Raw genomic sequence first — 23,441 nt, 5'->3', positions numbered from 1 at the left:
CATTGATTTTTTTTTTTTTTTTTTTTTTAAGAGAGAGTGGATGGGAGAGATGGAGGGGGGGAGACACACAGAGAGAAACATCAATGTGAGAGAGATATACATCTGTTGGGTGCTTCCTTCATGTACCCTGACTGAGGCCAGAGATCAAACCTGCAACCCAGGTATGTGCCCTTGACTTGGAATTGAACCTACAGACCTTGGTTCACAGGCTGGCACTCTAACCACTGAACCTCACCGGCCAGGTTTATTTTTTGGGAATTCTTAAAGAAAAATTAATAAAAAGTAGGTTGAGGTTTATTGTGAAGCACCTTTAATGTGATGTGATGCTAAGGGATTTGGACTTTATCCTGTAAGCCTTAAACACTTTAAGCAAAGAATGGCATGAAGAAAGTGTTTTAGAGATACTGGAACATTGGTAGGGTGGTCTCTGATGGAGTCAAGGTGGAAACAGACTGGAAACAGAAAGACTGACTGGGAACCTATTGGAATAATGAACTCAGGTGTGTTTCAGGGTGTACACTGGGTTGATAGCAGTGGGAATATATTGGACCTTTTTATTCTTTGCGGTGTGGAAGGTAATTAGGCCCTAAACCATAGGTTGAGAGAATGATTGGATAGGTAATTTGGAGACTATCCAATGTAGACCACCATAGACACGCCAGTCATTCTAGTTTCATCCTTATTTCTATGAATTGATCTTGAGTGCTTTATCTCATAAGACACTTAACAAATTTACACACACACACAAACACACACACACTACTTTAGGTTTTGATATTTTGAGACCATTGATATAGTATTGACTATCTTCACTCTGCTGAAATTAGGAAATTGGTTGACTACTAATTCCTAGATAAACTTTCTAATTAAAAGGACATATGGCTGTCACATTCTTTTAAGCACAGTTCATATTTGGTCGTGCAAATAACTTTTTTCTTCTCTAAAGTCTTGGTGACTCCTGCTTTTAATATTCTTTTGTTTTTAATTAGGGTCTTATGCCTGTACTTGCCTGATTTTTCCTGTGCTGCCTCTCTCATTTTTACAGATAAAGTAGTAGCTGTATCATCATGTACATACATTTCAGAAATTTTCACTTAAACCATTGTGCTCCTTGAAGAATCTGGAGTGTATATTGCAATGTCTGAGTGATTTGTGTCTTCCTCTGTGGCAAGAAGACTGCTTGGTTAAGTCCTGGAATTGTATACCTTCTATGCAACAGATGCCAGTGGTGGAATCTGGTCTTAGTGGTCCTAACAATTAGGATGGAGCTAGCTGGAGAAACGAGGTCCTCCTGGATATTCTGGATCTTTCTTGCTGGTTTTCTCTGGTTTCTCTAGAAGTTGTGATTGCTCCTGTGATGAAATTTTTATGCCTCTGACTTGGCACAGGCAGCTTTTTGGTGACTTTATAACTATTCTTCCTGCACGTCTTAAATTTGAGGTCCCCCCAAAAGTGAAAATGGCCATAATGTAGTTTGATTGATACAAAACCCACACCTATAATAGAGATTTTTGAGAGTGGAGTGTGGGATTCAGGATCACTGTATCCAGTCCCCAATTATTGAATCATGAGGAAAAACACTATATTACCTCAAAATTTCATTTTTGGGGAAAAAAAGTCTAACCTAAAAAATAAGAACTGAATGCTAAGTAAAACTTTTTAAAAAACTAGCTCTCAAGGTGCAAAAACAGATGCTTTTGGCAGTTTTACTTGTCAAACCTAAGCTGTGTGTAAATGGAGAATAATTAACTATTAATTTGAAGTCTATCTAGAAAGCAGTCTGAATTCTCATTTCAAATCTTATTTGAACTCTCTTTGGCTGAGTGAGGTGAAAAGTATGTCATCGTTTACTAATTCAGAATCATACCTTGGAATATTTTAAGCCAGATTTGAGCAGGTCATGGTCAATATAAATTTACATATTTCCATTTATTAATAACACAGCTAACTTACCTGATGACAGTCCTATTGTTTGACTGAAGTCAAGCTGCGTGCTCTCATGCTAATGCCTGCTCTGCTTTGCGGCCGGATCTTAGGTGCAGGACAATGTCCAGAGGACCTGACTGAGGACACGGGATGCAACCACACAGGTATCTTCTCTTGGGTTACCATTCTGAGGCCAAGTGTAAAAGGGGAGGAAATTTTTTCTTTAGGGTGGCATTCCTGCTTTCATGGACTTGATTACTTGGTGTGCGGGCTGACGTTCTTACCACTGAGCGTGGGGCATCACAGCTTTGTTATTCACTCATCTACTGATAGGCACTTCGGCTGCTTCCAAATCTTGGTTAGTATAAATAACTCTGCAATGAACATAGGGGTGCATATATTCTTTCAAATTAGTGTTTTGAGTTTATTTGGATAAATTTCCAGAAGTGGAATCACTAGGTCATGAGGCAGTTCCATTTTAAATTTTTTAAGGTAATTCCAAACTGCTTTCCATAGTGGCTGCACCAATGTGGATTCCCACCAACAGTGCACATGGGTTCCCTTTACTCCCCATTCTCACCAACACTTGTTTGTTGATTTATTGACAGCTATTCTGACAGGTCTGAGGTGACATCTCATTGTGGTTTTAATTCGCATTTCTCTGGTGATTAGTGATATTCAGCATCTTTTCATGTGTCTTTCGGCCATTTGTATGTCTTCTTTGGAGAACTGTCTATTCAGTTCCTTTGCTCATTTCTTTTTTTTTTTTTATCCTCACCCGAGCATTTTTCCATTTTTTGTGCAGATAGAGTGGGAGGGAGAAAGAGGAAGAGAGAGATAGAGAGAGAAACATCGACGTGAAAGGGCCACAACGAGTGGCCACCATCCGCATGACCTAACCAGGGCCGGGGACTAATTGCAATCGAGGTACGTGCCCTTAGTGGGAACTGAACCCAGGTCTCTCTGGACCGCAGGCCGATGCTCTAACCGTTGAGCCAAACCGGCCAGGGCCCTTTTCTCATTTCTTAATTGTTTGTTTTTTGGTGTTGAGTTTTATAAGTTTTTTAATAAATTTTTGGATATTAACTCCTTATCAGATGTATCAGTGAACTGAACATATCTCCTATTCAATGGGTTGTCTTTTCATTTTGTTGATGGTTTCCTTTTTAATTTGATGTAGTCCCATTTGTTTATTTTTTCTCATGTTTTCTCTTGCCTAGGAGATATATCAGAAAAAATATTGCTATTTGAAATGTCCATGATCTTGGTGCTTATGTTTTCTTCTAGGATTTTTATGGTTTTGAGTCTAACATTTAAGTATTTAATCCATTTTGAGTTTATTCATGTGTATGGTGTAGGAAGGTGGTTAAGCTTCATTTTATTTTATTTTGTGCATGTATCTGTCCTGTATTTCTTACAGCATTTATTGAACAGACTATCTTCTCCCCATTGTATTGTTCTTGTTTCCTTTGTGAAATATTAGTTGAGTGTAAAGCAAGGGTTTATTTCTGGGCTCTCTATTCTGTTCCACTGATCTACATGTGTGTTTTTATACCAGTACCATGCTGGTTTGCTTACTATGGCCTTGTAGTATAGTTTGATATCAGGTACTGTGATTCCTCCAACTTTGTTCTCCTTTCTTAAGATTGCAATTGCTGTTTGGGGTCTTTTTAGGTTCCATATAAATTATTGGAATATTTGTTTTAGTTCTGTGAAATACGCCATTGGTATTTTGATAGGAATTGTGTTGAATCTATGGATTAGTTTCGGTAGTGTGCACATTTCAATGATGTTGATTCTTTCTGTCCATGAGCAGGGTATGTGCTTCCATTTATTTGTATCTTCTTCAGTTTATTTCTTTAGTGTCTTATAATTTTCTGAGTACAGGTCTTTTTATTCCTAGGTATTTTTTTCTTTTTTTTTTTTAATCCCCACTCGAGGATATTTTTCCATTTATTTTCAGATGAAGTAGGAGGGAGGGAGAGAGGGGGGTAGAGAGAAAGAGAGAGAGACATCGACGTGAACAGACACATTGACTGGTTGCCTTCTGCATGACCCTGACCAGGGCCGGGGACAAACTGCAACTGAGGTACGTGCCCTTGGCTGGAATCGAACCTGGGTCTCATTGGTCAGTGGGCCAACGCTCTAACTGCTGAGCCAGACCAGCCAGGGCTAGGTATTTTATTTTTTGAAGTAATAGTGAAAGGGATTCTTTTCTGATAGTTCATTATTGGTGTATAAAAATACAATTGATTTCTGGATATTTATTTTGTATCCTGCTACTTTACTGAATTCATTTATCAGTTTTAGTATTTTTTTGGTGGAATCTTTAAGGGTTTTCTATTATCTGCAAATAATGACAGTTTTACTTCTTTCTATCCAATTTGGATGCCCTTTGTTTCTTCTTCTTGTCTGATTTCTGTGGCTAGGAGTTCCAGTACTATGTTGAATAAGAATGGTGAAAGTGGACATTCCTGTCTTGATCCTGATCTTAAGGGAAACACTTGTACTTTTTGCCTGTTGAGTATGATGTTGGCTGTGGGTTTGTCACATTGCAGAGGGTTTTTATTGTAAAAGAGTCCTGGATTTTATCAAATGCTTTTTCTGTATCTATTGATATTATCATGTAGTTTTCATACTTCATTTTGTTTATGTGATATATCATATTTATTAATTTGCTGATATACCAACCATACATTTTTGAAATAAATCCCACTTGATCATGGTGTATGATCTTTCTAGTATATTGCTGGATCCAGTTTGTTCAAATGATCTAACTTGGGCAAGGATGCTTTCCTTTGAATGCCCCAGCAGCTCTAATTTTAGTAAAGGAATTCTTTCCTCTAGCCTAGGGTTCCATATTCAGTCAAACTGCTTGCCTACCTCAGCCCAAGGTTGCTTATTGTTATCCCAGGGCCTTAAAAAAAGTTATTTTAGTTTATTTATTTATTTTTTGGTTAAGGGACTCTACTCTGTTATTTCAAGTGTTCTTATTCTGGTGAGGAGAAACCCTACTTTCAAGATTTGGGAAGGAAGGGGATATGGACACAACCAGAATCCACTAGAATGGGGTGGGTGGTTTTTGAGGGGGATTGGGTGGGGGAAGTAAGTCTTTTTGTTTGTTCTCCTGGGGCCTCCCCCTCCACCTTCTTTTGATTCTTACTGCCTCCTTCTGAGCCAGCATTGTCCAGTTGCTGAAATGTAAATACTTATGTATTAGGAGGAAGGGAGCTTCCACTGTGTCACCCTCTCCTTTCTCCACCTGCCTGGATTATTTACAAAGCCATGTGTGGAAACCCACCATTTAATAAATGTAATAGAATAAAAAAAACAAAAAAAGTAATTTGTCAAGTTTTGGCATAGTATTAAAGAAGAATATAATTATCTGAAAAGTCTACTAAAAACTTCTCCTCCTTTTCAACCTTATAAGTGTTTGAGGCCAGATTTTCTTCGTGTACTTCAACCAAAACAATGTATTTCCACAGATTAAATGAAGCAACTAGGAAAAGCTAGCTGCCCTCCCTTAAGCTACATAGTAGCGAGGTTTGCAAAAATGTATGATAGTGTCACTCATCAATTTTTGCTTTGAGAAATATTTTTTTTATAGAAATTGGTTTTTAATTAACATAAAATTGACTTACTTTATTTAAAATAAATAAATATTATTAAAATTTTAATATCCAGTATGATAAATATTAATTTCTATAACTCACATGAACCGCAGCTCTTTGGGGTTTTCAGTAATTTTAGGTGTTATAATGTGGTCCTGAGACCAAAGAATGTAGGTCCTTTCTTGCTCTGTGATATTAGACAAGTTATTTATATTCATAACATATATATATATATATATATATATATATATATCTTCAAAATGTGGAGAAAATGGGATTGCTATGTGTTTGGAGATTGGGGTCAGAGGTTAAGGCACCTAGATCAGTTCCTGGTGTTTAATAAACTGTTCAACAAATTGATAGTTTCACCTGATGTTACTATTATTGGGGTCATTTCAAGCACATCTTAAAGCTCTTTTAGGTATGTGTCTGTGTATTATGAGAGAAATATATAGAACCTCTCTGTTATAGCTAGAGCATGTGTTTAATAAATGTCTGTTACACAAGTAAATTGGAAAGTTCCCTAGAGAGTACTTTTGTAATAGTCCATGATTATTCAGGAACTAACCTTGAGTATTTGACTTACAGTTCTTGAGTGAGAAAGGGTCCGTCCATAACTAGCAGTTTTAGCTTAAAATTAAAGAACAGCTTTGCCTGGCTGGGGTGGCTCAGTGGTTGAGTGTCGACCCATGCACCAAGAGGTCACCAATTCAATTCCTGGTCAGGGCACATGCCAGGTTGTGGGCCTAATCCCCAGAAGGGGACATGCAGGAGACGTGCAGTCAATGTTCTCTGTCATCGATGTTTCTCTCTCTCTCTCTCTCTCTCTCTCTCCCCCCCCTCCCTCCCTCCCTCTCCCTTCTTCTCTCTATAAAAATCAATAAAGAAAAAAATATTAAAAGAAAGTTAAACAACAGCTTTGGACAGAGAAGACTTGGTGTGTCCCACTAGTCCAGTTCCTGGCTGTATAATACACAAGCTCTGTGAATTTAGCTAAATCTCCACTTCTCAGTTTCATCATTTAAAAAAATATGATGAGATGCTGAAATCCTACCATAGAGTTTCAAGTTTAAGCCATAGTGAATTTCATAGTACAGTTGACCCCTAAACAATGCATGGGTTAGGGGCACCAGCCGTTCCCCGCAACATGGTTGAAAATCTACATAAACTTTTGACTCCCTGAAAACTTTACTAATAGTCTACTATTGACCAGAAGCCTTAGTCATAACATAAACAGTCAATTAACACATGCTTTGTATATTATATGTACTGTATACTGTATTCTTAAAATAGGCTAGAGAAAAGAAAACTTTAAGAAAATCCCAAGGAAGGTAAAATACATTTACTGTATTTATTGAAAAAAACCCTGCATATTTAGTGGGCCAGTGCAGTTCAAACTGTGCTGTTCAAGGGTTAACTGTAGTTTAAAATTTTTTTTTAAGACATAGGAGAAGGGAAGGAGTAGAGAAAAGAGAGAGAGAGAGAATGTGGATGATCTTGTGACTGAAAATAAGAAATTATTACATAGATAAACTAGAATGACACAGGAATTTTTTTCACTTTGGGATTAGATTAGCCACATAATAGCAATTGTAGTGCAGCGTATTACTGCTTAACAGAGAATTGGATTGAGGTGAAAATTAGAGTTTCAAGATTAACTATTATCTACATGCCTATTAGAATTGAGGATTATGATTATTTGGTTTTAAAGTAATTTAAGAAAAAGAATTTCTTTGCTCATACATATATCACTAGCATAACTATGTAAGTGAATATAATTTTATGCAGTAGACAGTTGTGAAAAAGTTAGGTATATAACATTTTTGAAAATTGAATGCTTAAATTAATCTTTGGTCATTTGGATAAACTTTTCTGTTGAATATGTTCGTACTAAGCCTGCTAATTGCAGAGAAGCATCATTTGAATTTGATCTTGTAAATGAAATTGTTCACATTTAGGAATTCTCTCTCCTCCCACTCTTCCTTCCTTTTTCCTCCTCCCTGTGTGTGTGTGTGTGTGTGTGTGTGTGTAAGTGTGAGAGAGAGGGGGGGACGGGACCTGTAACTTTTGAATTCTCTCTGATTTACCTGGAAAATGCTTTAGAAACCAGTACTGTACTTTAAAAATGTTAAGCTGTCATTGTTTTGAATTTTGACATGTTCTGTTGCATCCTCAGCACATAGTCCCAGGTTCAGGCTTAGGAGCCCCACAGGCTGGTTAGGCCTCTGGATCTACCACTTACAGGGTGTCACCCCTATGTGGGTATTATTATAATGATCCTCTATTTTCAAATCTGCAAAGTGAGAAAAGAATATCTACACCATGGGTTTGCTGGTACCTAATGTGTTGTATGTAAGGTGTGTAAGTTGTGTAAGGTACTTAATGTGTTCTCTGGGGAAAATTAGGGTGGGTTTTCTCCTGTTGAGGAATGACACCAGTATAGATAGATCATACTGTGGAGAGAATGTCAGTGTGTGAATCTTCTTTGTGTATCATTGATTTGAATATTTGAATCATGTGACACAGTTTTATTGATATAGGTTAATATTGATTGTCCAAGGGTAGGGAAAAGAGTGTTAGATTTGAGTCAAAAGAGTTGGGTTGGAATTCTGGCTCCATCACTTGGTATTTTACTGTGGAGAAATATTTTTATTTTTCTCAGCTTCAGTGTTCTTATTGGTAAAATGAGAATTATAATAGCTATCTCAGAAGACTGTTGGAATGATTAACTGAGAAAGAACCTAAGAGTGCCTGATGTACAGTGTGCCCTAGTAAGTGAGAATTCTCTAAATTTTGTAAATAAATAGTTCATATTTCTATCTAACTGCTTACCTTTAACTGAAACTTTAAATTTTAGTCAGTCTTTCATATACTCCTCATATCAATGGACTTACTAACTGCCTTGGCTAGTTTGGGTCAGTGGTTAGAGTGTTGGCCTGTGGACTGAAGTCTTGGGTTTGATTCCCGGTCAAAGTCTTGTACCTGGGTTGCAGGTTTGATACCCAGCCTGGTTGGGGTCATGTAGGAGGCCACCAATTGATGTATCTCTCTCACATCAATGTTTCTCTCTCTCTCTCTCTCTCTCTCTCTCTCTCATCCACTCTTTCTCTCTCCCCATCCCACTCTTCCACTCTGTCTACAAATCAGTGGAAAAATATCCTCGGGTGAGGATTAACAAAAAAAAATTTTTTTTTTAAATTTAATAACTGAACTACATTGCCTTTAGGGCATACCATTATATGATACATTTTTTGTGTTTTTATATTTATTTTAAATACTTTTCCCTTATTTGCTTTTTTTATATATGAGAAATAATCTGTTCTTTGTAGTGAAACCTTAGAATCATAAAATGAAATTTTCTTTAATATGGAAACGAATTCACGTTTTGGGTTTTAGAAATTTAATTATGCTGACTTCTAGAAATTAAAATGTTTTCTGGAAGGGAACTTCTTAGTTCTCCCTAAGAAAAAGCCAATATTAGAATGTGAAAGACAAAACAAATTTTTAAATTAACAGGGTAAGAAAGGGCAAGAACCCCGTTAAATTTTCCAGTATCTTTATCAAGTTTTTCTTTAACAGCTTCTTCACCATGTAGAATTCTGGAACCAAAAGGTAACCTTAAGAGAACATCGAGTTTAATTCTCTAGTTTCACAGCTGAAAAAAACAAAACAAAATGGTGCTCAGAAGGGCTCACAGCTAGTTAGTGGCAGAACCAAGATATGGCCTTGGCCTTCCAAGTCTTGCTTGAGTGACCTTCCTGTTTGGCAAAGGATGTTCTGGGGTTTGGTGTGTTCATTTGCTTGTGTTTTTTGTCAGTACCTTTTTATTTGATCCTTAAGTGTCTGGAATGTGATAAAACATTAAATCTTTTGAATTGGATTCGTGCTAGTACCGTGTACAATTTGGTTTTGCCAGCTGAATGGGGGAAAAATGTGGTACATAGGTATGAGAGGTTAACTTGTCAACTAAAGTGGGTCACACCTGCCCCCCCCCATTATTTCCCTCCTCCTTCTATTGTAAAACCTTTTGAATGAGATAAAATATTTTTTACGCTCTTTTCTCAGCTTTTAAATTAACTTTTTCAACCTGCTTATTTTTATTTAGTCAATAAAGACACTTTTTAATTTTCAATACTCTAAGAAAATCTGTCATATATGTAGTTATTTGTAACAGGTTTTTGTCAGTGAAACATCTGTTGTCAAAGAAGTAAAAAATAATGTTCTGTGATGCAAAGTAGAATAATGAAGCAGATATGGTAACTATTATGGATAAAAAGAAGCAGATTTTTCATTGTATGATTTATATATTTATCCTGGCTGTATGGTCTTAAGAAATAGTTATTTTTGAAACTGATGCTTTTTACTGTAAAATATTGACTGGTTTTGTCAGTATTTCCTTGACACTAAACTTTAGTGCTGCAGTGTATTCAGTCATATTTACAGTCTTGTGAGTGAGTGACAGAGGGAAGAGGAACAAGAGCCTGTTTATGAATTTTCCTTGCTGAAAAAAAACTTCTGATATTTAAATGAGTATTTTTTAAAAAGTGGCATGAGTCACAAAGGCAGGTGCAGCCCAGGTTAATGTGATGCTGATGTGGGTTCTCATTGTGGGTTTGGCTTTTCCCCCCTACAAAGGCTGGCTCAATGTTAATATGATGTTTCCCTCTGTCTTAAAAGGGGATTTGGGTGTAATAGGTTCAGGGAAAAGCAACGACTGTATAATTTTTCTATCGTAATGAATTATTTATAAACCCTGCAACTATCAGCGAACGCCCAGCTGGGCAGACTGTTGTAACAATGTGGAAGGAGACTGGCTATTGACTGGAGAGTTTTGTCCTGTCCATATTTGTGAGATTGAAACTACTCATATGGGTATAAAATTTTAAGGGCTTGCGCTATTTGGCAATTTTTTTTTTAAAAGCCATCAAAGAGGAATTAGTTAATTTTGAAATTTATTTTATTGAAGTATATTTAATGCTTTGCCCTTATGTGATCCTTTGTCAAACTTTTTTTTCTCTCTTAACTTTAAAAACGAGAATCTCTTTTCTGCTTGAGAAGTATACTTTCTAATTCCAGGGATACTTTGAATGAAACCAATACGTGGCTGTTTTCAGAACAATTCTTCCTGTTTGCCTTCTTCATATCACAGTTCTGAGAATGATTGTATTTTTTATCCAAGTTTAAGAAAATTCACCATTGTCAACTATGGCTGCTACTTAGGTATAAACTGTTTTCTGTTATGTCATTTATTGGTTCTGTTTTTCTCTCTTTTCATCACATGGTAGCTCTTATTCTTCTTTTCTGCCTTTTAATATATTCTGCTTTTCGTCCTCTTTTAAGTTAATTTTAGAATGTAAATGAACAGAATTATCTATAGCAAGTCCTGCAGAAAGCCAGAGAGAGAGAGAGAGAGAGAGAGAGAGAGAGAGAGAGAGAGAGAGAGAGGAGTCATGGGAGGAAGCCCAAAGTCCCTGTCTCAGAGGCTGTAAATTACTGGGAAAATGAGACATCCACATCACTTTCAGGGGTGGCAGTTGAACGCTAGTAAATGGAGTAGGTAGGATGCTAGGTTTCCACTGCTGACATTTCTCACTTTACCACCAAACTTGGCTGTAGGTGACTGAGGGAGTCCAGCTTCACTGAGTTCTCTGTGTACTATCCCATACCCTGTCTCTGCTTTGGCCTTACTTGAAAGAGAGAGGTTGTAATGATCATGATGTTACTGAGGTTGGACTTAAAATGCCAACTTTGTCTTTTTTATGAAACAGCAGTAGAGTGACACTGAACAACATCTTAAGGAGGAAACCTTGCTTTTTTTTTCTCTACAAGACCACATGTAAATATTCTGTTTTTGAGATCCTTAGCTAAATGAGATTTTTCTAGAATTTGCACACATTTTTTTTAAATCCTCACCTGAGGATATTTTTCCATTTATCTTCAGATAGAGTGGGAAGGGGAAAGAGAGAGAGAATCAGAGAGACAGAGAGACATCGATGTGAGAGAGATACATGGACTGGTTGCCTCCCACACGACCCCGACTGTGGCCGGGGACAGAGCTGCAACCCAGGTTTGCAGAAATTGAACCTGCTACTCTTTGGTCTGTGGGCTGACGTTCTAACTGCTGAGCAAACTGGCCAGGGCTAGAATTTGTACAAGTTTGATTTCTGTTCATTTGATGAAAATGGAATTTTCAGAAAGCTTAGAATGAGTTAATTTTTTTCTCTTCCCTATCAGTGACCTGGTTTATAGGGTCATAATTTAAAATGTACATTTTGTTATTTAAATTTTTAAAATTTATTTGTATCTTTTTATTTTTTAGGGGTGGGGACAGGCCTGGGCCCATAAGGTCAGGGAGTTTGTATAGAGCAGCCTGGAAAGTTTGATCTGCAGCCTTGATCAGGGTGGGAAGGCTTTCCTCCCTTCCCTTTCCCTCTGGGGAGTCTTTTCTCATCAGCTGGGGCCAGCTTGGCAAAGACATATGCAAACCCTAGGACTCATTGTGTAAAGCCAGCGGCCCTCCCTGCTGCCTTCAGTGGGCCTGCTGCCCCTGAGCTTGGCTGAGGCAGCTGCTGGGGGGCCCTGAGCAGAGAGCTTCAGTGACCTTCAGAGGCTTTTAGGTCTCTCTGGAGCTTGTCATATGGACAGGCGCTAGTCCCTGCTGGAAAGAGAAGAAGGGAAGAGAGACTCTTGAGGAAGGACAGAGTGTGTGGTCAGCATGGCTGGTTTTTGATTTAGTCTGTTACTTAAATTTTTTATTGTTGACACTATTTCAGATGTTCCCCAATTTCCACTCCACTTTGCTAACTTCCACCCAACCCCCACTCCTCTCTCTTGATCATCACAGATCCTCACTATTGTCTGTGTCTATGGACTGTGCATATATGTTCTTTACCTAATCCCTTTACCTTCCTTTATCCAGTGCCCACACCCCCCACCCCTCTGAGATCTATCAGTCTGTTCCATGAATCCATGCCTCTGGTTCTGTTTTATTTGTCAGTTTATTTTATTCATTAGATTCCACATATTAGTGAGATCATATAGTATTTGTCTTTCTCTGATTGGCTTATTTCACTTAACATACTAATCTCCAGTACCATCCATGCTGTCACAAAGAGTAAGAGTTCCTTCCTTTTATTTTTATAGCCATGTAGTATTCCATTGTATAAATGGATCGCAGTACTTGTGGTGTTATCAGATCTTGGCTATTGTAAGTAATACTGCTATGAATATAGGGGTGCATATATTTTTTCTGATTGGTATTTAGGGAATCTTAGGATATATTCCCAGTCTCATTTTTAATTTTTTGAGGAAACGCCATATTGTTTTCCATAGTGGCTCCACCAGTCTGCATTCCCATCAACAGTGCCACAGGGTTCTCTCTTTTCCATATCCTTGCCAGCACTTGTTGTTTGTTGATTTATTGATAGTAGCCATTCTGACAGGTATGAGGTGATACCTCATTGTAGTTTTAATTTGCATCTCTCTGATGAATAAATAGTGACGTTGTGTCTTTTTTCATATGTCTGTTGGCCATCTGTATGTCCTTTTTGGAAGTGTCTATTTGTGTCCTTTGCCCATCTTTAAAAATACATTTTTATTGATTTTAGAGAGGGAGGAAGGGAGAGGAAGAGAGAGAGAGAAACATCGATGAAAGAGAAACTGATTGACTGCCTTCTGCACACCCCCTCCTAGGGATCAAACACACAACTTGAGCATCAAACTGGTGACCTCTTGGTGCATGGGACGATGCTCAACCAACAGAGGCACACTGGCCGGGCCCTTTGCCCATTTTTAATTGGATTGTTTGTCTTCCTAGTGTTGTATAAGTTCTTAATATATTTTGGAGATTAAACCCTTATCGGATGAATTATTGGAAATATGTTCTGCCATATGGTGGGTTCCCTTTTGGTTTTGTTGATGATTTCTTTAGCTGTAGTCCCATTTATTTATTTTTTTCATGTGTTTCCCTTGCCCTTGGAAACATACTGGGAAAAATGTTACTATAAGAGATGTCTGAGATTTTAGTGCCTCTGTTTTCTTCTAGGGTTTTTATAGTTTTGCAACTTACATTTAAGTCTTTTATTCAGTTTGAGTTTATTCTCGTGTATGGTGTCCATTGGTGGTCTAGTTTTATATTTTTGCAAGTACCTGTACAATTTTCCCAACACCATTTATTAAAGAGACTGTCTTTACTCTATTGTATGTTCTTGCCTCCTTTGTCAAATATTAATTGACCATAAAGATGGGTGTTGATTTCTGGACTCTGTGTTCTGTTTTGTAGATGTAGATGCTTGTTCTTGTGCCTATACCAGGCTGTTTTGATTACAGTGGCTTTGTAATATAGTTTGATATCTGGTATGATGATACCTCCAATTTGTACTTTTTTCTCAAGATTTCTGAGGCCATTTGGGGTCTTTTTTGGTTCCATATACATTTTGTAATATTTGTTCTAGATCTGTGAAATAAGCCGTTGGTATTTTTATAGGAATTGTGTTGAGTCTATAGATTTCTTTGAGTAGTATGGACATTTTAATGATGTTACTTCTTCCAATCCATGAACATGGTATATTCTTCCACTTGTTTGTATCTTCCTCTATTTATTTCTTCAATGTCCTATAGTTTTCCAAATACTGGTCTTTCATGTTCTTGCTTAAGTTTACTCCTTGGTACCTTATTTTTTGTTGTTGTTGCAATAGTAAATGGGATTGCTTTCTTAGCTTCTCTTTGTGAGTTATTATTAGTGTATGAAAATGCTACCAATTTCTGGATATTAATTTTGTGTCCTTCTACTTTGCTAAATTCATTTATAAGATCTAGTACTTTTCTGGTGGAGTCTTTGGGGTTTCCTATGTACAATATCTTATATAGTGAATAATAACACTTTTTTATGTTTTTAATTTTACTTTAACTTGATTTACTGATTTATTTTTGTTACAGATGTTCCCCCCCCCACCCCCCTTGACACCCTCCTCCCTATCCCTTCCTGCCCCTTCCTCAGCTTTGTTGTCCATGTCCATTGGTTATGAGTACATGCATATAAGTTCTGTGGTTTATCTTTCCTCCCCTCACCCTTACCACCTCTACTGAGGATTGTCAGTCTGTACCCTACTTCCACGTCTCTGGGACTGCTCTGTTCCTCAGACTGTTATGTTCATTATTTTCCACAAATAAGTGAAATCATGTGATAGTTATCTTTCTCTGCTTGGCTTGTTTCACTTAGGACAATACTTTCCAGGTCCTTCCATGTCGTCTGAAAGGATAAGAGATCTTTATTTCTTACAGCTGCATAGTACTCCATTGTGTATATGTACCACAGCTTTTTTATCCATTCTTCTACTACTGGACATTTGGGCTGTTTCCAAATCTTAGATATTGTAAATAGTGCTGCTACAAACATGAGGGTGCATATATTCTTTCTGATTGGTGTTTCAGGCTTCTAGGGTATATTCCTAGAAGTGGGATCACTGGATCAAATGGCAATTCAATTTTTAACTTTTTGAGGTAACAAGATAGTGTTTTCCATAGTGGCTGCACCATTCTGCATTCCCACCAGCAGTGTACTAGAGTCTCTTTTTTTCCACACACTCTCCAACACTTGTTGTTGATGGCGGCCATTCTGACAGGTATGAGGTGATACCTCATTGTTTTAATTTGCATCTCTCTGATGATTAGTGATGTTGAGCATTTATTCATATGTCTCTTCACCATTTGTATGTCCTGTTTGGAGAGGTGTCTGTTTAGCTCCTCTGCCCATTTTTTTTTTTTTTTGTCCTCACCCGAGGACATTTTTCCATTTTTTGTTCAGAGAGGGTGGGAGGGAGAGAGAGGGAGAGAGAAAGAGAGAGAGAGAGAGAGAGAGAGAGAGAGAGAAACATTGACGTGAAAGGGACATATCGAGTGGTTGCCATTCGCACAACCCATCCAGGGTCGGAGACAAACTGCAACCGAGGTACGTGCCTTTAGCGGGAACTGAACCCGGGTGTCTCTGGACCACAGGCCAACGCTCTAACCGCTGAGCCAAACCGGCCAGGGCTCTGCCCATTTTTAAATAGGGTTCTTTCTCTTCCTTTTGTTGAGTTGTATGAGCACTTTATATATTTTGGAAATCAACCCCTTATCTGATATGTCAATGGCAATTATGCTTTCACATACAGTGGGTTGCCTTTCCATTTTGATGGTTGTTTATTTTGCTCTGCAGAAGCTCTTGAGTTTAATGTAGTCCCACGTGTTCCTTTTCTCCTTCGTTTCTGTTGCTTTAGGTGATGTATCAGTGAAAATTGTGCTGCGTATGATGTCTGAAATTTTGTTACCTACAGTTTCTTCTAGGATTTTTATGGATTCACATTTAAGTCTTTTATCCATTTTGAGTTTATTCTTGTGTATGGTATATGTTAGTGGTCTCGTTTCATTTTTTTGGATATAGCTGTCCAATTTTCCTAACACCATTTTTTTATTTATTATTATTTTTTTAAATTTTCACTCGAGGACATTTTTCCATTTTTTTGATCTGATAGAGTGGGAAGGAGAGAGAGGAAGAGAGAGCGAGAGAAACATCGATGTGAAAAGGACACATCGAGTGACTGCCACCTACACGACCAACCAGGACCGGGGACAAACTGCAACCGAGGTATGTGCCCTTAGTGGGAACCGAACCCGGGTCTCTCTGGACCGCAGGCCGACGCTCTAATCACTCAGCCAAACTGGCCAGGGACCAACACCATTTATTAAAGAAGCTGTCTTTACTCCATTGTATGCTCTTGCCACCTTTGTCAAATGTTAATTGCGCATAAGTTTTAGGAGTCCATTTCTGGGTTCTCTGTTCTGTTCCATTGATCTATCTGCTTGTTCTTGTGCCAGTACTAGGCTGTTTTGATTACAGTAGCTTTGTAGTATAACCTGATATCTGGTATTGTGGTCCCTCCTACTTTGTTTTTCTTTTTCAAGATTGGTGTGGCTCTTCTTCCTTTTTTTGTTCCATATGAACTTTTGAAGTATTTGTTCTAGTTCTGTGAAGTAAGTCCTTAGTATTTTGATGGGGATTGCATTGAATCTATAGATTGCTTTGGGTAGTATTGACATTTTAATGATGTTAAATTCTTCCAATCCATGAACAAGGTGTATGCTTCCACTTTTTTATATCTTCCTCTATTTTTTTTGAATGACCTGTAGTTTTCTGTGAATAGGTCCTTTATTTCTTTGGTTAGGTTTATTCTGAGGTATCTTAAACTTTTGCTGCAATGGTAAATGTTTTTTTTAATTTCTCTTTCTGTGACTTTATCATTGCTGTGTAAGAATACCATCTATTTCTGGATGTTAATTTTGTATCCTGCTACTTTGCCAAATTTATTTCTTTAGTCTAGTAAATTTATGATGGAGTCTTTGGGGTTTTCTACGTATAGTTTCAGATCATCTGCGAATAATGACAGTTTCACTGCTTACTTTACAATTTGGATCCGTTTTATTTTTTCTTCCTGTCTGATAGCTATTGCTAAGTCTTCCAATACTATGTTAAATGAGAGTGGCGAAAGTGGGCATCTTTGTCTTGTTCCTGTTGTTAAGGGAAATGCTTTTAATTTTTGCCCATTGAGCATGATGTTGGCTGTAGGTCTTTCATATATGGTCTTTATTATGTCGAAGCATGATCCCTCTATTCCCAGATTGCTGAGCTTTTTTATCAGAAATGGTTGCTGGATTTTGTTGAATGCTTTTTCAGCACCTGTTGATATGATCATGTGGTCTTTATTCTTCATTTTGTTTATGTGGTGTATCACATTTATTGATTTCCGAATATTGTACCAGCCTTGCATTCCTGGGATGAATCCCACTTGGTCATTGTGAATAATTTTTTTGATGTATTGCTGGATTGGATTTGCTAGTATTTTTTTTAGGATTTTAGCCTGTATGTTTATCAGGGATATTGGCCTGTAGTTTTCCTTCTTTGTAATGTGTTTTTCTGGTTTTGGAATTAGAATTATGGTGGCCTCATAAAACGAATCTGGAAGTCTTTCTTCTTCTTGAGTTTTTTGAAATGTTTTGCGGAGAATGGCTATTAGTTCTTCTTTGAATGTTCGGTAAAATTTTCCCGTGAAGCCATCCAGGCCTGGGCTTTTGTTTGCTTGGAGAGTCTTGATTGCATCTTCAATTTCTTTTGTTGTTATTGATCTTTCAAGTTTTCTATCTCTTCCTGGTCCAGTTTTGGGAGACTATATATTTCTAGAAATTTGTGCATTTCGTTTAGATTGTCAAATTCATTGTCGTATAATTGTTAATAATTGTTAACAATCCTTTGTATTTTTCTGGTGTCAGTTATTTCTCCCCTTTTATTTCTGATTTTGTGTGTTTTGGGTTCTCTCTCTTTGTTTCTTGGTGAGTCTAGCTAAGGGTCCGTCAATCTTGTTTATCTTTTCAGAGAACCAGCTGTTTGTTTCATTGATCCTTGGAATTGTTGTTTTGGTCTTCATGTCATTTATTTCTGCCCTGATCTTTACTATTTCCTTCCTTCTACTTGCTCTGGCCTGTAGTACTCTGAACTTCCCTCTCAGAACTGCTTTCGCTGCATCCCATAGATTTTGTGTTGTTGTCTGTTCATTTTCATTGGTTTCCAGGAAGTTTTAAATTTCTTCCTTGATCTCCATGGTAAAACACTCATTGTTCAATAACATGCTATTTAGCCTCCATGTGTTCAAATGTCATTGCATGTTCTTGTTGCAATTGATTTCTAGTTTCATGCCATTGGGATCTGAGAAGATGCTTGATATGATTTTAGTCTTCTTGAATTGTAGAGACTTAGTTTGTGTCCTAACATGAGGTCTATCTTTGATAATGTCCCATGTGCACTTGAGAAGAATGAGATTTATGCAGTTTTGGGGTGTAATTCTCTGTAGATATCTATTAAGTCCATTTGATCTAGCGCTTCATTTAGAGTCTGTGTTTCCTTGTTAATTTTTTGTCTAGAAGATCTATCCAGTGATGTCAGCGGGGTATTGAAGTCCCTTGCTATGATTGCATTGCTGTTGATTTCTCCTTTGAAGTCCTCCAAAAGATTTTTCATATATGTTGGTGCTCCTATATTTGGTGCATATATGTTTACCAAGGTTATATCTTCCTGTAAGATAGATCCTTTCAATATTATATAGTGACCTTTTTTGTCTCTGGTTATGGTCTTCATTTTGAAATCTAGTTTATCAGATATGAGTATTGTTACCCCAGCTTTTTTTTCCTTTCCGTTTGCTTGAAAGATTTATTTCCATCCCTTCACTTTCAACCTATGTGAGTCTTTTGTTGTGAGGTGGGTATCTTGTAAACGACATATATGTGAGTCATGCTTTCTTATTCAGTCAGCTACTCTGTGTCTTTTTATTGGAGCATTCAAACCATTCACATTTAAGGTGATATTTGATGTGTACTTATTTATTGCCATTCTTGTTTAGTGTGGTTCTATTTTTCTTCATGTTTCTTCTACTAATTACAGCATCCTTTCAGCATATCTTGCAGTGCTGGTTTTATGTTAATATATTCCCTTCGCCTTTATTTTTGTCTGGGAATCTCATTATTTGACCTTCCATTTTGAATGATAGCCTTGCTGGGTAGAGTAGTCTTTGAATCAGATCCTTGTTTTTTATGACCTTGTTTACTTCATGCCCCTATTTTCTGGCCTATAGTCTTTCTGTTGAGAAGTCAGCTGAGAGCCTTATGGGGTTTCCTTTGTAGGTAACCTGTTACTTATCTCTTGCAGCCTTTAGGATTCTTTCTTTGTCTTTAATTTTGGCATTTTAATTACTGTGTGTCTTGGTGTGGGCCTGTTTGGGTTCTTCTTACTTGGGGCTCTCTGTGCTTCTTGAACTTGAATGCCTTCTTCCTTCACCAAGTTAGGAAAGTTTTCCGTCACTATTTCTTCAAATATATTCTCTATCCCTTGCCCATTTTCTTCCTCTTTGGGAACTTTTATGATGCGACTGTTCTTACGTTTCCAGTTGTCCCACAGTTCTCTTAAGCTGTCTTCCTCTTTTTTAACTGTTTTTTTTTTTAGTTTGTTTTTCTCATTGGTTGAATTTGTTTCTACCTTGTCTTCTAATTCATTGATCCGGTCCTCAGCTTCTTCTACTCTGCTCTTTAGTCCTTCCAATGTGTTCTTTATTTCTCTGTGACATTCTTTATTTTCACTTTGTTGGTTTTTAATGTGTCTGTATCTTTAGTCATGGTGCTGATGTCGTTACTCATGCTGTTGAGCTTCCTCAAGATCATGGCTCTGAACTCTACCTCTGATAATTTGCTTAACTGCATTTCATTTATCTCATGTTTGATAGAGTTCTCTTGTTCTTTCATTTGGGATTTCTTTGTTTCACCATTTTGGCTATCTCAGTTGGTTTTGGAGACTGCCAAATTTTCCTGTGGGTGTTCATGTTTTGCTGTTTGTGGCTCCCTTTACTGGGTTTGGATGGGCCTGGGCTCCCCCACGTTAATAACACACCACTGTTAAGTCTTCCTTTCTTGGGTATATTTGCAAGCCCAAGAAAGTTTCAGGTATCTTCTCGCTTTTTCCTGGAGTCTAGTAGTCTCAGTTACTCAGTGCCTTGGATTGTAGCCCTGGTGTTCTGCATAAGAGTATTTGCTGAGGGTGGGATAGATGCTGGTTGTTATTGAGCCTTGAATTGCTTTTCTTTGCCTCACCTGGGAAAGTCTGAATCTCTGGAGGGGTGGAGAGAGGGCTGCTGCTTTTCCCCACAGCTCGGGGAAGGAACACACTGGCCACTGTTTTTTGTGGCCGCAACTCAGCAAAACTCTGAGTGCCTTCCAAATCCCGGTTGTCCTCACAGTGTTTCAGCTCAGTCTTATCCCCCAGATAAGTGGCTGTGGCTATTTTAGTGCTCTGTTCGGGCTCTCTGTGCTGTGGAGCAGGCTTGGTCTTTATTGCCCAAATGTGTTGCTCACAGCGAAGACTGCTGCTGTCCGTCGGCTCCCAGCCCACCACCCTCTCATGCCTTTGCAGATCTTACCAGTGTCCCTGGTTTTATGGTCCTGTCCTGCTGCTTTTCTGTTCCTTTTTTCCCTACAATTCATGTTTATTTTAGTTGTAATTCCCATTTTTCCTGGGAGATTGTCTGTCTAGCTTCTATTGGCTTTGCCTCCATTTTCACATCCTTTATGCCTATCTTGTGAGCAGCTGGGTTGCACAGGCCTCTCTGGAGACCCAGCACCGTGCAGAGCCCATGAGTAACTGGATGGCATAGTCCCTTCTGGGTTGCAGAGACCTTTCTGGTGTTGCAGCACCATAAAGGCCCTGTGGGTAACTAGATTGTGCAGTCCCTGCCAGGTCACACAGGCCTCTCCAATGCTGCAGCACCCTGCATGTCCTGGGGGTAACTAGATTGCACAGTCCCTAATGGGTCACACAGGCCTCTCTGGTGCCCCTGCACCCTGCAGTTCCCTGGAGGGGCAGCTGGATCGCACCAGTCTCCCTCAGGTTGTGGCTTCCAACCTCTCTTGTGAGCTGCTGGACCGCACAGTCGTCTGTGGAGCTCCAGGTTTTACCACTGGTGGCTGGGAAGTGCTGCTGTCCTGTGGGGCTCAACTCCTGCTCTGTCATTATTTCTTCAAAAAGTTTCTCTATTCCTTTTTCTGATTCTTCTCCTTCTGGTACTCCTATAATGTGAATCTTGTTACGTTTTGTATTGTCCCACAGCTCCTTAAACTCTCCTCCTGCTTTCAATTTTTATTTTTTTCCATTTGCTGATCTATTTGGGTGTTTTTTTTCTACCTTGTCTTCTAAGTTGCTGATTCGGTCTTCAGCTTCTTTTAATCTACTGTTGAACCCTTCTAATGTATTTTTTATAACAGCTATGTCATTCTTCATTTCCTCTTGATTTGTATGCATAGCTTCTACTTCTTTTTTTAAGCCGAAGTAGTTCCCACTGAGCTCTTCATAATTCTTTTGAGTTGCTTGTAGTTCTCACCAAATTGTTTGAGCACCCTTAAAATCATTGCTTTGAATTCTTTATCTGACAACATTATTTCTTTCTCTTTCCTGTAGTTCCTTTTCTGGTTATTCCTCTTCTTCTTTCATTTGGGTATTGTTTCTTTGTCTCACCATTTTAGCAGTCTGGTAGTTTTAGGCTTGGTGAGGGATGTTGGAATGTGTAGGCAAGTCGGTGTGTTTCATATAAGGCTGCTGTGCCTCCCAGACTTTTGGTGTACGGCCCTCTTGCCTGCTGTGGGTTCTGAGGGATTGACGACTGGCGGCTGGTGTTGGTCCATCCTGCAGGTATCGGCTCCCTGAGTCTTGCTGCTGCTTGGGCTGGGGCGCGCTCCTGATCAGCCTTTGTTTATGCCTCTGGGAATGGGTCTTAGTCCTTGATCTGAGCTGCTACTGCCTGAGGATGGATGTTTGCTCCTGAGCCTCAGCTGCTGTTGGGGCTGGGGCTCCACTCCCGCCCAGTCATTGTTGCTGTGAGGGGGAGGTGCCGGGCTCTCAAGCTGGTGCTGCTGGGGGTATGTCTCAGTTTCCAAGCCTCCTTGAGCCTCCACTGCTATTGGAGGTAGGGTTCCACTCTGCCCAGTCACTGCTGTCTTCTGCTGTTGCGGATGATGCTTGGCTCCTGGTGGTTTTGGCTACTGCAGCAGGCACCTCAATAGTGCTGCTATTGTGTGCTGATCTGTGTTGACACAGGGGGGTCCACTGGACTGATGGTGCAAGGCACTGTGGTGGACTCAGGTTGCTAGGCCCTAGCCGCTCCCTACTTCCTTCTCCCAGGGAAGACCAGGGATCTTCCAAAATAGCGGGAGAAGTTCACTGATGAGCTGCTTACTGTGGTAGCTGACTACTTTCCGTCCACAGCACAAGAACCTTCTGCCCTGTGTCTCTCCACTGCTCAAGGTTGGTCATCTGCACTCACATTCACTCACACTCTCTCTCACACTCTTACACTCGTTTACACTTTCACACACTCACCCTTGCTCCAGTCCTACTTGCCACTATCTTCCGATCTCTAATATAGTTCTCACATAAATTTGATCATATAATCAAAACTGATTTTGAAGAACTGATACAGATTAAAGAAAGGTGGTTTAACTTGGATTCTGGAAAAGCTGTAGTTAACAATGACATGTGGCTTTTGCAATCAGGGCTTTATAATGTAATGATGTTTCAAAATGACAGGAAGCTTTACTAGTGAAAACATGGTCAACCAGGCAGCTCTTAGTTTTATTTAAAAGCAGATGATAGGGCCCAGCTGGTGTGGCTTAGGGGTTGAGCATCGACCTATGCAACAGGAGATCTCAGTTCATTCCTGGTCAGGGCACATGCCTGAGTTGTGGACTCAATCCCCAGTAGGGGGCATGCAGGAGGCAGCCAATCGATGTTTCCCTCATCATCGATGTTTCTATTTCTCTCTTCCCTCCCTCTGTCTGAAATCAACAAAAGCATAAATAAATACATAAATAAAAGCAGATGATAGGGAACATCACTGTGGTACTGAGATGATGACTTCAGGGATGATGATGGTTTCTAACACTTCTGGATTTGTACCTACGTATTTCTATTTCTTTTTTTAAATCCTCATCTGAGGATATTTTTCTATTTATCTTCAGATAGAGTCGAGGGAGGGAGAGAGAGTGAGAGAGAGAGGAAAAGAGAGTGAGAGAGAAAGGAAGAGAGAGAGAAACATTGACGTGAGAGGGACACATCTACTGGTTGCCTCCTGCATGACCCCGACCAAGGGCTGGGGACAACCGCAACTGAGGTACATTCCTTGACTGGAATCGAACCTGTGACTCATTGGTTCGTGGGCTAACGCTCTAACCTCTAAGCCAAACCGGCCAAGGCATATTTCCATTTCTTAAGAAAAATATGGCAAGACTAAAAATAATATAAACCTTAATTTGTAAGGTTTTAAGAGTCTTGAGGTG

General features: G+C 38.9%; 1 protein-coding gene across 5 annotated transcripts in view; it reads left to right on the top strand.

The window, feature by feature from the left end:
- Nucleotides 1–23,441, top strand: part of CCNY (cyclin Y) — a 290,463-nt gene that overhangs the window by 118,840 nt on the left and 148,182 nt on the right. For 4 of the 5 annotated variants that reach the window (XM_036261758.1, XM_036261741.1, XM_036261763.1 and 1 more), the window contains exon 2: nt 2,037–2,090. The exons of the other annotated variant lie outside the window; for it this stretch is intronic. In XM_036261758.1, coding sequence (XP_036117651.1) covers nt 2,037–2,090 — 54 coding nt within the window. The remainder of the gene's footprint in view (nt 1–2,036; nt 2,091–23,441) is intronic. 5 annotated transcript variants of the gene reach the window in all.

The sequence above is a fragment of the Molossus molossus genome, unplaced genomic scaffold, assembly GCF_014108415.1.
Source record: "Molossus molossus isolate mMolMol1 unplaced genomic scaffold, mMolMol1.p scaffold_m16_p_1, whole genome shotgun sequence".
Classification (NCBI taxonomy): domain Eukaryota; kingdom Metazoa; phylum Chordata; class Mammalia; order Chiroptera; family Molossidae; genus Molossus; species Molossus molossus.
Note: the sequence above shows the minus strand (reverse complement) of the source record. Positions and strands in the feature narration are given on the sequence as shown.